General features: G+C 51.3%; 2 protein-coding genes across 5 annotated transcripts in view; both read right to left on the minus strand.

Annotated features, from left to right (window-relative positions):
• Positions 1-14,149, minus strand: part of RNF4 (ring finger protein 4) — a 51,449-nt gene extending 37,300 nt beyond the window's left edge. Inside the window, exon 1 of one of the 3 annotated variants that reach the window (XM_030801021.1) lies at positions 13,987-14,149. The gene's annotated coding sequence lies outside the window, so the exon portion shown is untranslated. Of the gene's footprint in view, positions 1-7,332; positions 7,580-13,986 lie in introns of those variants that run through there. The other 2 variants (XM_012499775.2, XM_012499776.2) reach the window with 2 other exon arrangements.
• The window catches only part of CFAP99 (cilia and flagella associated protein 99), a 44,004-nt gene continuing 41,473 nt past the window's right edge, over positions 12,227-14,757 (minus strand). The window contains exons 15-16 of one of the 2 annotated variants that reach the window (XM_030801020.1): positions 13,987-14,149; positions 12,227-13,728 (exon numbers count right to left, since the gene is read on the minus strand). In XM_030801020.1, coding sequence (XP_030656880.1) covers positions 13,612-13,728; positions 13,987-14,149 — 280 coding nt within the window. In that variant the 3' untranslated portion in view covers positions 12,227-13,611. Of the gene's footprint in view, positions 13,729-13,986; positions 14,150-14,757 lie in introns of those variants that run through there. The other variant, XR_004027270.1, reaches the window with a different exon arrangement.

Here is a 14,757-nt window from a genome sequence, read left to right on the forward strand (position 1 = left end):
CTTATTCACCATCAACAACATGGGAAAGACCTGCCCCCATAATTCAATTACCTCCTACCGGGTCCCTCCCACATGTGGAAATTCAAGATAAGATTGGGTGGGGGACACAGCCAAACCATATCATTCCACCCTTGGCCCCTCCCAAATCTTATGTCCTCACATTTTGAAACCAATCATGCCTTCCCACAGTCCCAAAGTCTTAACTCATTTCAGCATTAACTCAAAAGTCCAAAGTCTCATCTGAGACAAGGCAAGTCCCTTCCACCTATGAGCCTGTAAATCAAAAGCAATTTAGTTACTTCTTAGATACAATGGGGGTGCAGGCATTGGGTAAATACAGCCATTCCAAATGGGAGAAATTGGCCAAAACAAAGGGGCCACAGGCCCCATGCAAGTCTGAAATCTAGCAGAGCAGTCCAAATCTCAAAGCTCCAAAATGATCTCCTTTGACTCCATGTCTCGCATCCAGGTCACGCTGATCCAAGAGGTGAGTTCCCATGGCCTTAGGCAGCTCCACCCCTGTGGCTTTGCAGGGTACAGCCTCCCTCCCAGCTGTTTTCACGGGGTGGTGTTGAGTGTCTGCAGCTTTTCCAGGTGCACAGTGCAAGCTGTCAGTGAATCTATCATTCTGGGGTCTGGAGGACAGTGGCTGTCTTCCCACAGCTCAACCAGGTGGTGCTCCAGTAGGGACTCTGCTTGGGGACTCAGACCCCACATTTCCCTTCCACACTGCCCTAGCAGAGGTTCTCCATGAGACCCCTGCCCCTCATGGGCATCCAAGTTCTGCCTGGGCATCCAGGTATTTCCATACATCCTCTGAAATCTAGTGGAGGTTCCCAAACCCTGATTCTTCACTTCTGTGCACTCGCAGGCTCAACACCATGTGGAAGCTGCCAAGGTTTGGGGCCTGTACCCTCTGAAACCACGGCCTGGGTTCTACTCTATGTTGGCCCCTTTCAGCCACTGCTTGGGCAGCTGGAACGCAGCAGGAGATCGAGACCATCCTGGCTAACACGGTGAAACCCCACCTCTACCAAAAATACAAAAAATTAACTGGGCATGGTGGCACATGCCTGTAGTCCTAGCTACTCGGGCGGCTGAGGCAGGAGAATGGTGTGAACCCGGGAGGCAGAGCTTGCAATGAGCCAAGATCATGCCACTGCACTCCAGCCTGGGCGACAGAGCGAGACTCCGTCTCACAAAAAAAAAAAAAAAAAAAAAAAAAAAAGCCAGGTGTGGTGGCGTGCGACTGTAGTCCCAGCTACTTGGGAGGCTGAGGTGAGAGGATCCCTTGAACCCAGAAGTCAGAGGCTGCAGTGAGTTACGATTGCACCAATGCACTCCAACTGGGGCAACAGGGAGATATTCTCTTAAAAAATAAATAAAAAATGCTAACCATCATTTGAGTCTTCACAAAGTTGTAATCTTTCTGCCGGTGAAGGGTCTTGCCCTGATGATGGCTGCTGATGGATCAGGGCGGTGGCTGATGAAGGTTGGGGCAGCTGTGACAATTCTTTTTTTTTTTTTTTTTTTTGAGATGGAGTTTCGCTCTTGTTGCCCAGGCTGGAGTACAAGGGCGTAATCTTGGCTCACCGCAACCTCTGCCTCCCTGGTTCAAGCAATTCTCCTGTCTCAGCTTCCCGAGTAGCTGGGATTACAGGCATGCCCCACCATGCCCAGCTAATTTTTTTGTATTTTTAGTCGAGACAGGGTTTCTCCATGTTGGCCAGGCTGGTCTGGAAGTCCCAACCTGAGGTGATCCGCCTGCCTTGGCCTCCTAAAGTGCTGGGATTACAGGAGTGAGCCATCGCACTGGGCCAATTGTGACAATTTCTTAAAATGAGGTTTGCTGCATCAGTTGTCTCTTCCTTTCATGAAAGATTTCTCTGTAGCATGCAATGCTGTGTGATAGCATTTTACCCACAATGGAACTTCCTTCAAAATTGGAGTCGATCCTTTCAAACCCTGCCACTGCTTTATTAACTAAGTTTATAAAATACTCTAAATCCTTTGTTATAATTTCAACAATGTTCACTGCACCTTCAGCAGTAAATTCCACCTCAAGAAACCACTTTCTTTGCCTGTCCACAGGAAGCAACTCTCCATCTGTTCAAGTTTTATTAACAAATTGCAGCAATTCAGTCACACCTTCAGATTCTACTTTTTTTTTTTTTTTTTTTTTTTTTTTTTTTTTTTTGAGACGGAGTCTCGTTCTGTCAACCAGGCTGGATGGAGTGCAGTGGCATGATTTCGGCTCGCTGCAACCTCCACCTCCTGGGTTCAAGCGATTCTCCTGCCTCAGCCTCCTGAATAGCTGGGATTACAGGTGCGTGCCACCACACCTGGCTAATTTTTTTGTGTTTTTAGTAGAGACAGTGTTTCACCATGTTAGCCAGGATGGTCTCAATCTCCTGACCTCGTGATCCACCTGCCTTGTCCTCCCAAAGTGCTGGGATTACAGGTGTGAGCCACCTTACCCGGCCCTTTAATTTTTTTGAGACAGAGTCTCACTCTGTTGTCCACGCTGGAGTGCAGTGGCCCGATCTTGGCTCACTGCAACCTCTGCTTCCTGGGTTCAAGCAATTCTCCTGCCTCAGCCTCTGGAGTGGCCGGGATTACTACGAAGTAACAATCCCACCACCACGCCCAGCTAATTTTTGTATTTTTAGTAGAGACAAGGTTTCTCCATGTTGGCCAGGCTGGTCTCGAACTCCTGACCTCAAGTGATCCATCAGGCCCAGCCTTCAGGCTCTACTTTTTTTTTTTTTCTAGACGGAGTCTCACTCTGTCGCCCAGGCTGGAGTGCAGTGGTGTGATCTTGGCTCACTGCAACCTCTGCCCCTCCAGGTTTAAGCAGTTCTCTGCCTCTGCCTCAGCCTCTGGTGTGGCTAGGATTACAGGCATGCGCCATCACGCCTGGCTAATTTTTAGTAGAGACAGGGTTTCACCATCTTGGCCAGGCTGGTCTTGAACTCCTGACCTCGTGATCCACCCGCCTAGGCCTCCCAAAGTGCTGGGATTACAGGTGTGAGCCACCGCGCCCGGCCAGGCTGTACTTTTAATTCTAGCCCTCTTGCTATTGCCACCACATCTACAGTTACTTTTTCCATTGAAGTCTAGAACCCCTCGAATTCATCCGTGAGGGTCAGAATCAACTTTTTCCAAGTTCTTGTTGTGTTGATTTTTTTTTTTTAAAGGCGGAATCTGTCGCCCAGGCTGTAGTGCAGAGGCGCAATCTCGGCTCACTGCAGCCTCCGCCTCCTGGGCCCAAGCGATTATCCTACCTCAGCCCCCCAAGTAGCTGGGACTACAGGAACGTGCCACCATGCCTGGCTAATTTTTGTATTTTCTTGGTAGAGACGGGGTTTCGCCATGTTGGGCAGGCTGGTCTTGAACTCCTGACCTCAGGTATCTGCCTGCCCCAGCCTCCCAAAGTGCTGGGATTACAGGCATGAACCACCGTGACCTGCTGAAGTTGATATTTTGACCTCCTCCCATGAATCACAAATATTCTTTTTTTTTTCTTTTTTGAGATGGAGTCTTGCTCTGTTGCCCAGGCTGGAGTGCAGTGGTGCGATCTCGGCTCACTGCAAGCTCCTCTTCCCGGGTTCACACCATTCTCCTGCTTCAGCCTCCCGAGTAGCTGGGACTACAGGTGCCTGCTGCCAAGCCTGGTTAATTTTTTGTATTTTTAGTAGAGATGGGGTTTCACCATGTTAGCCAGGATGGTCTTGATCTCCTGACCCTGTGATCCACCTACTTCGCCTCCCAAAGTGCTGGGATTACACGGGTGAGCCACCGCGCCTGGCGACAAATATTCTTAATGGTATCTGGAATAGTGTATCCTTTCAGGAGGTTTTTAATTTACATTGTTGAGACCCATCAGAGGAATCACAATCTATGTAGCTATAACCTTACAAAATGCATTTCTTTCTTTCCCCCTGCTGCCCTTTTTTTTTTTTTTTTTTTTTTTTTTTAAAGATTGGCAGTGGAGGGGGTGGTCTCACTATGCTGCCCAGGCTGGTCTCTAACTCCTGAGCTCAAGCGATCCACCTGCTTTGGCCTCCCAAAGCGCTGCGAGTACAGGCATGAGCCACTGTGCTCAGCCTCAAAATGCATTTCTTAAGTAAGATTTGAGAGTTGAAATCACTCCTTGATCCATGGGCTGCAGAACAGATGTTAACATTAATCTTACTCATCTCCATGAGATCTCTTTGGTGACTAAGCACATTCTCAATGAGCAGTAATATTTTGAAAGAAACCTTTTTTTCTGAGCTGTAGATATCAATAGTGGGCTTAAAATATTCAGTAAAACATACTGTAAACAGTTATGCTACTATACAGGCTTTCCTGTTTCACTGATCAGCACACAGTAGATTTCTACATAATTCTTAAGGGCCCTAGGATTTTCAGAATGGTAAATGAGCACTGGTTACAACTTAAGTCACTGGCCACATTAGCCCCTAACAAGAGAATCAGCCTGTCCTTTGAAGCCATGCATTGACCTTTCTCTAGCTATGAAAGTGCTAGATAGTATTTTTTTTTTCCATATAAGGTTGTTTCATTTACACTGAAAGTCTGTTGTTTAGTGTGGCCACCTTCATCAATTATTTTAGCTATATGTTCTGCATAACTTGCTGCAGCTTCTTCATCAACACTTACTGCCTCACCTTACACTTTTACATTACAGAGGTGGCTTCTTCCCTTAAACCTCATGAACCAACCTCTGCCAGTTTCAAACTTTTCTTCTGCAGCTTCCTCGCCTTTCTCACTCTTCACAGAATTGAAGAGAGTTAGGGCCTTGCTCCGGATTAGGCTTTCGCTTAAGGGAATGTCACGGATGGTTTGATCTTCTATGCAGACCACTAAAACTTTCTCCCTATCAGTAATAAGGCTGTTTGGCTTATCACTCATGTGTTCACTGGAGCAGCATTTTAATTTCAAGAACTCTTCCTTTGCATTCACAACTTGGCTAATTGTCATTCAGCACAAGAGGCCTAGCTTTTGGCCTATCTCAACTTTTGATATGCCTTTCTCACTAAGGATAATCATTTCTTAACTTGACTTAAAGTAAGAGATTCAACTGACTGCTCCTTTTGCCTGGACACTGTAGGGTCACTGACTGGCCTAATTTCAATATTGTGTCTCAAGGAATAGAGAGGCCTGAGGAGAGAGACTGGGAACTGCCAGTCAGTGGAGCTGTTAGTACACACCCAACTTTTACCAATTAAGTTCACTGTCTTATATAAAAGTGCTATTCATGGTAACCCAAAACACTGATCACAGGTCACTATAACAGATGTAATAATGAAAAGGTTTGGGGCTGGGCACGGTGGCTTATGCCTGTAATCCCAGCACTTTGGGAGGCCGAGGCAGGCGGATCACTTGAGGTCAGGCATTCGAGACCAGCCTGGCCAATATGGTGAAACCCCATCTCCACTAAAAATACAAAAATTAACTGGGTGTGGTAGTACATGCCTGTAATCCCAGCTACTCCGGAGGCTGAGGCAGGAGAATCACTTGAGCCCAGACGGCAGAGGTTACAGTGAGACCGAGAACACACCATTGCACTCCATCCTGGGTGACAGAGTGAGATTCCATCTCAAAAAAACAAACAAACAAAGAAAGTTTGAAATATTGTGAATTACCAAAACGTGACACAAGAGACACGAAGTGAGCACATGCTGTTGGAAAAATGGCTGGCACTTACAGACTTGCTCCATGAATACTTGCTATAAACCTTCACCTTGCAAAAAAAAAGGCAGTATTTGCAAAGCACAATACAATGAGTTATCTCTTATTCCCTCCATCCTCACCCAGCTACGGGAGGGCCATCACCACGACTGTTTACTGCTGTATTCCAAGCAGAAAGGTTGGCATATAGGAGACCTCAAAAATACGCTACTTTGATCTTGAGGAGAGTGAAAAATCGTACTCATTTTATGTACAAAGCACAGACGTGCATACATTATATAAAAAGAAATAGTTTACGTATGGCATTAAGATTTCATGAAGATCAGAAAAACAATGTTTACAAAAGGTCCTTACAAAGGTAGTAATTTAAGAAAAGATCAATAAACAATGTATTAAAGTAAGATTTTTGGAAGCTCAAATTCAGGCAATACAAAAGCCAGCAATATATCTTGCTACTCGAATGTCCCTATTTCAACTCAAACTCACAGGTAAAACTGAACCTAATATGTCCTTGTCCATTAAAAAGCAAATCACCAAGAAAGTAACAAAAGATTCCCTTCAATGTCTCTTTTATTGTCATCGGTCCCAAAACTCCTGGTCAATGAATTCAAAACCCAAATCCTGCAGTTAGGACTTAACCTCATCCGCTGCCAAAGAGCTGGCTGTGTGACCTTGGGCAGACCACTTCACTTTTCTGGACCTCAGTCTCCCCAATCAGTTGGACAGTCTAAGCCAGGCTCCAGAGCTGAGACCCTACGTCTGGCTCAAGAACTTGGTGCAGAAACAGAACGAAGATTATTAAGTTTGTGAACGTCTACGGGAACCGACAAGTAAAAGACAAAGCTGAAATCCCTACCAAAACGGCCTGCCCAAGCTCTATCCTTTTCCCTCTTTCCTCGATGAATCAAAGGCGGAAAAGCGGTGTTTACTAGCAACTCTGTTTCGGTCGTGAGAATCTTCATACAACTGTCTATGGGCGCGCCAGAGCGGTGAGAGCCCGAGCGGTGCAGGGCTGGGCCTCAAGCCTCACAGTCACACGTTCCACCAACCACCAGCCGGGGCCCGGAAGCGCGCCCGGAAGTCGAGGCCCTACGAAGTTTTAGACTGCGACCCAGGCGCCCCCACGGTCAGGCCCGCACCCGTACTCAGATCCTCCCGACCTACAAAAGGCCCCGCCACGCGGCCCGGGCACCCCGGCAAACTCGCAGGCCCCACGATGGCGGGGCGGCGGCGCGAACACACAAAGGAGGCGTCGTCAGCGGGGAACAAAAACCCTGCCCAGGTCTTCCCCCTAACAGCGTACCCTGCCCGACTCTCCGCGTGACCTTGGGGGCGTTCCTGCCCCTCCCAGAGCCTCAGTTTCCCTTCCTAGGCTATGGACTAAGCCCCATGACCGCGGCCCGCCAGGGTGAGCCGAGACCCAGACGCAGGCCTCCTAACTTCTGTTGCCCGCGCCAAGTCGGGCTCGGTGAACCCGCGCGGAAGGCAGTGTGAGCCGCCAGAGCTGGCTCGAAGTCCCAGGCTGCAAAGCCTCCGCCGGGTCAAGCCGCGCAGCGCGGCTCCCCAAGCGGCGCGGGCCGAGGCCTCTGTAGGCCGCGAAGCCGCCTAAACCTCGCATCTGCAAAGGCCCTGACTTACCGCTGCTTTCCGGCACAGCCTGGCCTAACCGGGAGCTAGTTAGGTCCGCAGGCGCCGCCGCCGGCGCACTCCAGAGAAGAAGCTCCTTCTTCAGCCGCCCGGGAGAGCCCCTCGAGAAAGATGCCGCTGCCTCAACAGCAAACCACTTCCGCTTCGGAGGCCTCGGCTCCGCCCCCCGTCTTGTTCCCATTGGCCGCCCGCCTACTCTACTTCCGCGGTCGGCCGGGTAAGGACAAATTTTTTTAATCTTATTGGATAAGAAAACCATCTGTTACCACTTTAAAACGCGCCTCTTTCCGCCCCCGCCCACAATCGAGCGCCCTAACTGGCACTTTCCGGCAAGAGACGGCGGAGGCGCGGCCCCGCCCGCAAGGCTTTTCGGGAGTCACGTTCTGAGGGCGACCCGAGCGCCTGTGCCCGGCTGCCACTGACCGCCCCAAGGCCGCCAGGGACGGCCTGCCAGCTGCCTCCGGAGCCGAGCGGGCCCTGAACCTTCCCATTCCTAGATTTCCAGCCGTACAACAGCCGCCGTGCCCCTGGCTCGACGCAGCTGGCCGGAGGCGCGGAGCTGGTCGTTCGTCCCGCCCGCCGTTCCGCGCCCCTCTCCCAGCTCTTGTTTCCTCGCCTCTTAACTAGGCCTTTGTGAGGAAGGTTGCTGGGCCTGGGGACAATGACGATCGGCTGGAAACCAGGCCTGGCCCTGTTTCAGCATCCCCGCGAGCCAAAGCCCTGGGCCAGCTTGCGGGTCCCTGCCCCTGCGAGGAAGCTGGGACTTTTGCAGGCTAGGGTGGAGACGTGTACCTAGCAGAGGAAGAGTGTGGAGGATTGGAGGACTCAGGGCAGCACGGCAGAGATGCATGCAGAATGTCCAATAAACGATGTATTAAAGTAAGATTTTTGGAAGCTCAAATTCCGGCAATACAAAAGCCAGCAATATATCTTGCTACTCGAATGTCCCTATTTCTACTCAATCTCACAGGTAAAACTGAACCCTGGACTGGAGAATGGGTGGTGGGTTTCTTGAGCTCCAGTCCCTGAGCTCGACTTTGACATGGGTTTAGCAACCAGGAAAAAAGCCCACCTTGTCCCTGCTGCCTGAGAATACCCAGACCTTAGTCCATGGCCAGCATCTCTGGTCCCTCGGCACCCTCAGGCAACGTGAAGGTCACCCCAAATGCCTTGGGTTACATTGTTTCCTTACAGTGAGTTTCTATTTGTTTTAGTGGCGCGATCTCGGCTCACTGCAACCTCTAACCTCCCGGGTTCACGTGATTCTCCTGCCTCAGCCTCCCGAGTAGCTGGGATTACAGGCGCCTGCCACCACACCCGGCTAATTTTCTTTGTATTTTTAGTAAAGACGGAGTTCCATCATGTTGGCCAGGCTGGTCTCGAACTCCTGACCTCAGGTGATCCACCCTCCTTGGCCTCCGAAAGTGCTGGGATTACTGGTGTGAGTCACCTCGCCCGGCCACCTTACAGTGAGTTTCTAACCTCGAAAATGGAGTCAAATAACGGAATGATAAGGCAGATAGAAACCAGAGCATTAACGTTTTTGTGTTGCATTTACAAACAATATGTGTTTTACAAACAGTTTACAAACAATATGCTATTTTTTGTAATTGTAAGGAAATCTGGCATGGTAGAGTATCTGATAAATGTAATTCTCATATAAAATATCTAAGTATTTGTGTGTTTGTTTTTTTTGAGACGAGGTGTCACTCTGTCACCCAGGCTGGAGTGCGGTGGCACAATCATGCCTCACTGCAGCCTCGACCTCCCCAGGTTTAGATGATCAACCCACCTTGGCCTCCCGAGTAGCTGGGACCACAGGTGTGTGCCACTATGCCTGGCTAATTTTTTTTTTTTTTTGAGACGGAGTCTCGCTCTGTCGCCCAGGCTGGAGTGCAGTGGCACAATCTCGGCTCACTCCCCGGGTTCACGCCATTCTCCTGCCTCAGTTTCTTCGAGTAGCTGGGACTACAGGCGCCCGCCACCACGCCCGGCTAATTTTTTCGTATTTTTAGTAGAGACGGGGTTTCACCGTGGTCTCGATCTCCTGACCTCGTGATCCGCCTGCCTTGGCCTACCAAAGTGCTGGGATTACAAGCGTGAACCACCGCGCCCGGCCGGCCTGGCTAATTTTTTTTTTTTTTTTTTTTTTGTAGACACTGGCTTTTGCCGTGTTCCTCAGTCTTGTCTTGAAGTCCCGGGCCTCGACCTCCCAAAGTGTTGGGATTACAGGCATGAGCCATCACACCCTGCCCTAAGTATTTGATTTTTGATAGTGATCGTAAGTTGAAAGGTATAAGATTTTCCGAAGTTTGTGATTATAATTGGAAAAAAGAGAACTTAAAAGTTTAAGAGAAATGTAGACATTTAATATATCTATGAGAATTATTTAAATATTAATACTTGATAAGGCAGACAACTGAAATGCTAAAAAATAAAATTAGATTCTACATGTATAAATGCAGTTAAAAATTTTAAGAGAATTTCAGTTCGTAAATGGGGCCGTACATGATTAATCAAAATGGTGGTTAAAAATGATCAGATTTAGGCTGGGCATGGTGGCTCTCGCCTGTAATCTTAACACTTTCGGAGGCTGAGGTGGGAGGATTGCTTGAGCTGAGAAGTTTATAGATGAGCCTGGGTAACGTGGTAAAACCCCGTCTCCACAAAAAAAATAATAATAATTAGCCCGGTGTGGTGGCATGTCCCTGTGGTCCCAGCTACTCAGGAGGCTGAGGCAGCAGGATTGCTTGAGCCCAGGAGGTCATGGCTGCAGTTAGCTGTGATTGCACGTCAGCCTGATTGACAGAATGAGACCCTCCCTCAAAAAAAAAAAAAAAATCAGATTTAGAAAAAGTAATATTAGTAATTTGTATTTTACAGCCTAAGGAAAAGTTAGGGTTTTCTGTTTGTAACTGTAATATATTGAAGATGTGATGTTGAAAAAGTCTCTATAAATACCAGTTTCATGCTCAAAGACTGCCTTCAGCCAGGGCAACATAGTGAGACCTCATCTCTACTAAAAATAAAAAATTAGCTGGGTGTGGTGGTAAGTGCATGCAGTCCCAGCTAGTAGGGAGGATGAGGCAAGAGGATCACTTGAGCCTGGGAGTTTAAGGCTGTATGAGCTATCATCACGTCACTGCACTCCAGCCTGGGTGACAAAGTGAGACCCTGCCTCAAAAACAAAAACAAAAGCTGCCTTCAAGTCTTCTCCAAGCCTCACTTGCACTGAACTTGTTCCTTCACAAATAGCGCTTCCCTTGGGCCCTGAACGCCCGCAGCTTAGAGAAAAGACCGGCACCTTGGTGCTCCCATAGTCCCACAAGTCGAAACCAGCTGAATGCAGGTTCCTGGGCCTCACACCAGATACTGAATCTGTTTGTTCACTATTTCCAAAGAAAGCCCCTGCCCAAGTGGGTCTCAGATGATATATCAACAAGGATCTTCTGACTAGCCTGTACTCAGGCAAAATGTCCACTCCCCAGGCAGTCCAGCCAGGAAAGGTTCAGAGAGGGATTGTCAGCACTAGCTGGGCCATATCTCACTCTGGCTGGCCCCCTTTGGGGGAGTAGCTTGATTCTCTGTAAAGAGCCTATGCAGGGAGGGGAGGCAGGGGCCCCCAGTGTGAAGGCCCTGGGCTCTTAAGGGTGTGCCCCTTAGTTGTTGCTCTGGAACAAACCACCCCAAAGCTTGATACTTTGAACGACAGACATTTATTGTTGCCCATGAATCTACAAGACAGCGGGGTGGGGGGAGGTTCTTGTCCGGCCGCCCTCTCATTTTGTGCTACACTGGTCTAGGATGGCCTCTGAGATAACTGGCTGTCCTCCACATGGTGTCTGATCCCAGCAGGCCACCCTAGTCATGCTCACATGGGGCCTGGGTAAGGTTCCAAGAGAACAAGTGGAAGCTCCAAGGCCACCTGAGGCCCAGACTCAGAACTGGCACATGGTCACTTCTGTTGCACCCTATTAGCCAAAGAAAGTCACTAGGCCAGACCAGATGCAAGGGCTGGGGGAAATAGACTCCACCTCTTGATGGGAGGTGTAAAGTCACAAGGCAAGGGGGCAGGGATACACAGACATTTTGCCATCACTCCATCACACAATGCCTACTGCCAGGCCACAGCTTTAGGGAATGGTCCCAGGCCTGCTCCCCCCTAGGTTTGTATGAGGAGAGGCCCCAGGTGCTCTCAAGCTAGCTCTAAGCGGCTGCTCAGTCCAGGAGGGGGCAGGGGAGGACCTTGTTACCTGCCAACCAACAGTGTTGCCAATAGTACCCTCAATTTGTTAGCTGCCACATCTCCCCTCTGCTCCAGAGGCCAACCTCCTAGGTGAAGGGTAATTCCCCCACCTTGCCACTGTGCTTGCTTCAGGCACCCATACAGACCTCCCCCCACTGCAGGAACTGGCTCAGCACAAGTATGTTCAATTCAGGCCAATGAGACTGGGGCAACTGTTCTTTGTTCCTCAGGCTGGAACTGCTACCAGACTGGAGACTGAGCTTCTGGATCGGATACATCCTGGAGTCTGCTGCCTTTGGATTGGCATTATGAGAGCTAATAAATCCCCCTTTGAAACCCCCAGAGCTCAGAGGGGCTTTCTGGGCGAGGCATCATCAATGTATTCCGTCAATATCAAATTAAATGGGTTTGGATCACACAACACAGGATGTGAGCAATGTTTATCTTTTTTTCTGAGATGGAGTTTGGCTCTTGTCACCAGGCTGGAGTGGTGCGATCTCAGCTCACTGCAACCTCCGTCTCCTGGGTTCAAGCGATTCCATTCTCTTGCCTCAGCTTTCCTAGCAGCTGGGATTATAGGCACCTGCCACTACGCCCAGCTAATTTTTGTATTTTTAGTAGCGACGGGGTTTCACCATGTTGGCCAGGCTGGTCTTAAACTCCTGACCTCAGGTGATCCACCTGCCTCAGCCTCCCAAAATGCTGGGATTCAGGTTTGAGCCCCCTTGCCTGGCCAATGTTTGTTTCTTTAAATGAAATGGAATCTGCTCCCAGCTGTAATTCTACAGAGATGTGGAAATTCTTCTCCTTACCCACCTGGGTGGTAAAATCCTGGGGTTCTCACAAACTCAGAATATTGGAGTAGGGCTCTGGTCCTTTAGCCTGTTCTTGTCACTGCTGAGATGCCTGCCTTCCTGGTCTGAGTGTACCCTGGGACTCAGCCTCCTCATCTGAGGCGCCATCTCCTCTGCAGGCCCAAGGAGGATATTGGGAGTTGGGGACGGAAATATATCTCCCCTGGACATCTATCTTATCTGTCAGTTTCCACTCCCCAACCCCTTACTGCTCTGTTCACCAACCCACGGACTTGACGCTTTTCTCTCTTTCCTGGGAAGAAGGTGGCTTAATGTACTTTCTTCTTGAGGCTGTCACCAGCAGGCATTCACTCAGCAAGCCTGTCCTCAAGGTGGAGCCTTCTCTAGCCCACGGAGTCCTGGGACACTGCAGAACCAATCCATCTTGGTCCCTGCCCTGGGTGAAGTCCTGCCTCCATTGGCCCTGATCTTGTTGGATCCAGGCTGCTTCTGATGCTAGAGAAAGGGGAGGAGGGGGTGCTCTAAAGTCACCCAGGCGCAGCTCTGGGTTTTGGCCCTCTAGGCAGGTCACATCGCCTCTTTGAGCACCTGTGACTTCATCAGCAGAACAGGGGCAGGCCAGTTCCTACGTCCCTGGACCGCAGTGAGGATGGTGGAGGCGCGTGCAGGGCCAGTGCAATGTTGGCGCTCAAGAATCCTGGCCACTTCCCCAGCCAAACGCACACTCACAGTCGCCACTCAGTCTTGGGGGTTCCCTAGGTGAAGCCACCTGGATGCCGGCAAAGGGTGGGGGTTCCAAATTTCCACATCTGAAGGGGTTCTGGGAGTTTCGAAGGGGTGCGCACCAGGAATGCCTTATGCTAGGCTGTAGGGAAGTGCTAGGACCTGGGCCGGGGTGGCCAGATTTCGCTTATAAAAATGCAGGATGCCCAGTTAAGTTGAATTCCCGATAAGGAGAGGATACATTTTTAGCCTGAGTTTGTCCCCACGCAGTAACTGGGCGTCCTGCCTTTTATCCGGCAATCCTTTTCTGGGCAGACGGGGACTAGGGAGGGAGAGGGGTGCGGTCGGGGTGCGGAGGCACGGGGGCCAGGGCCGAGGGGGTCCCGGCCAAGGAAGAGGAGGCGCGCACCGCGGGCCGCCACGCTTTATTGGGGGCGGTGGGTGTGGGGGGTGGCCCGCAAGCGGGTGGGGCGCCCTCGGCCCGGCTCAGGCGGCCTCCAGGCGGCGCGCGGGCCCGGGTCCTGAGCCTCCCTGCTGCAGCGCCTGCAGCCTGCGCTCGCGGCTCCGCTCCAGCTCCAGCCAGTGCTGCGCCTCTAGCTGCGCCTGCAGGCCGGGGAACGCGTCGGCGCGGGCAGGGACGCCCCCACCGCCTCCCGCGCCCGCCGCTGCGTAGCTCCCGGCCGCGGCCCGGACCCGATCTCCCCGCCATCCCCGCCATCCCCGCCATCCCCGCCATCCCCGCCATCCCCGCCATCCCCGCCATCCCCGCCCCGGGACGCCGGTCCCTGCGCGCCGCGCCCACCATCCCCACCCGGCCCCGGCTTTCCGTCCCCCGGGCTCCTCCCACCAACCCGGACTCACCCGGGGCTTGGGGCGCGCGGCCCGCGGCACCGACACGTGCAGCAAGGCCGCCTGCCTGCTGCGCTCGGCCGCCCTCTCCGAGATCCTGCGCCGCAGCTGCTGCACGCGGTCGTCCTGCGAGGGCGCCGCCGGGGCCGCCGCAAGGGCCTTCTTCTCCTCGCACCTGGCGGGCGACGCGGCGGGCTCAGGAGCAGGCCGGTGGGAGGCCCAGGCCAGACCCAGGATGCCACCCGTGTCCAAGTGACGCGTGGGCAAGGAGCTACGCAGCCGGAGAGGTTCACCGGAATGATTTAGGACAGACAGCGAGGCCCAGGGGCCGCGGCGCGCTCCTAGACAGTACCACCGCGCAGGGGCTGGAGGGGGTGGGGCAGTCTCCAGCACTTCTATCTACCCTTTTGCTCTTTTTTCTTTTCTTTAATTTTTGTTGTTGTTGTTTGTTTGTTTGAGGCAGGGTCTCTGTCGCCCAGGCTGGAGTGCAGTGGCGCGATCATGGCTTACTGCAGCCTTGACCTCCCAGGCTCAAGCAATCCTCCCACCTCAGCCTCCCCAAATTCTGGGATTATAGGCGTGAGCCACGGCGCCGGGCAGCTCTTTTTTTTTAAACTTAACATTTTTTTAAAAAAAGTATTACAGGTGTACTAACTATATGCATAACTGGAGTAGAAATGTGAAAGCCTCCTTTGACCTCACACTCTTTTGTCTCTTGCCTGGAGGCACCCCCTGCTAACGCTGTGATGCTGTGGCGTGCATCTCCACAGGTAACTGCAGACA

The sequence above is a fragment of the Nomascus leucogenys genome, chromosome 20 (assembly GCF_006542625.1).
Source record: "Nomascus leucogenys isolate Asia chromosome 20, Asia_NLE_v1, whole genome shotgun sequence".
NCBI classification, from domain to species: Eukaryota; Metazoa; Chordata; class Mammalia; order Primates; family Hylobatidae; genus Nomascus; species Nomascus leucogenys.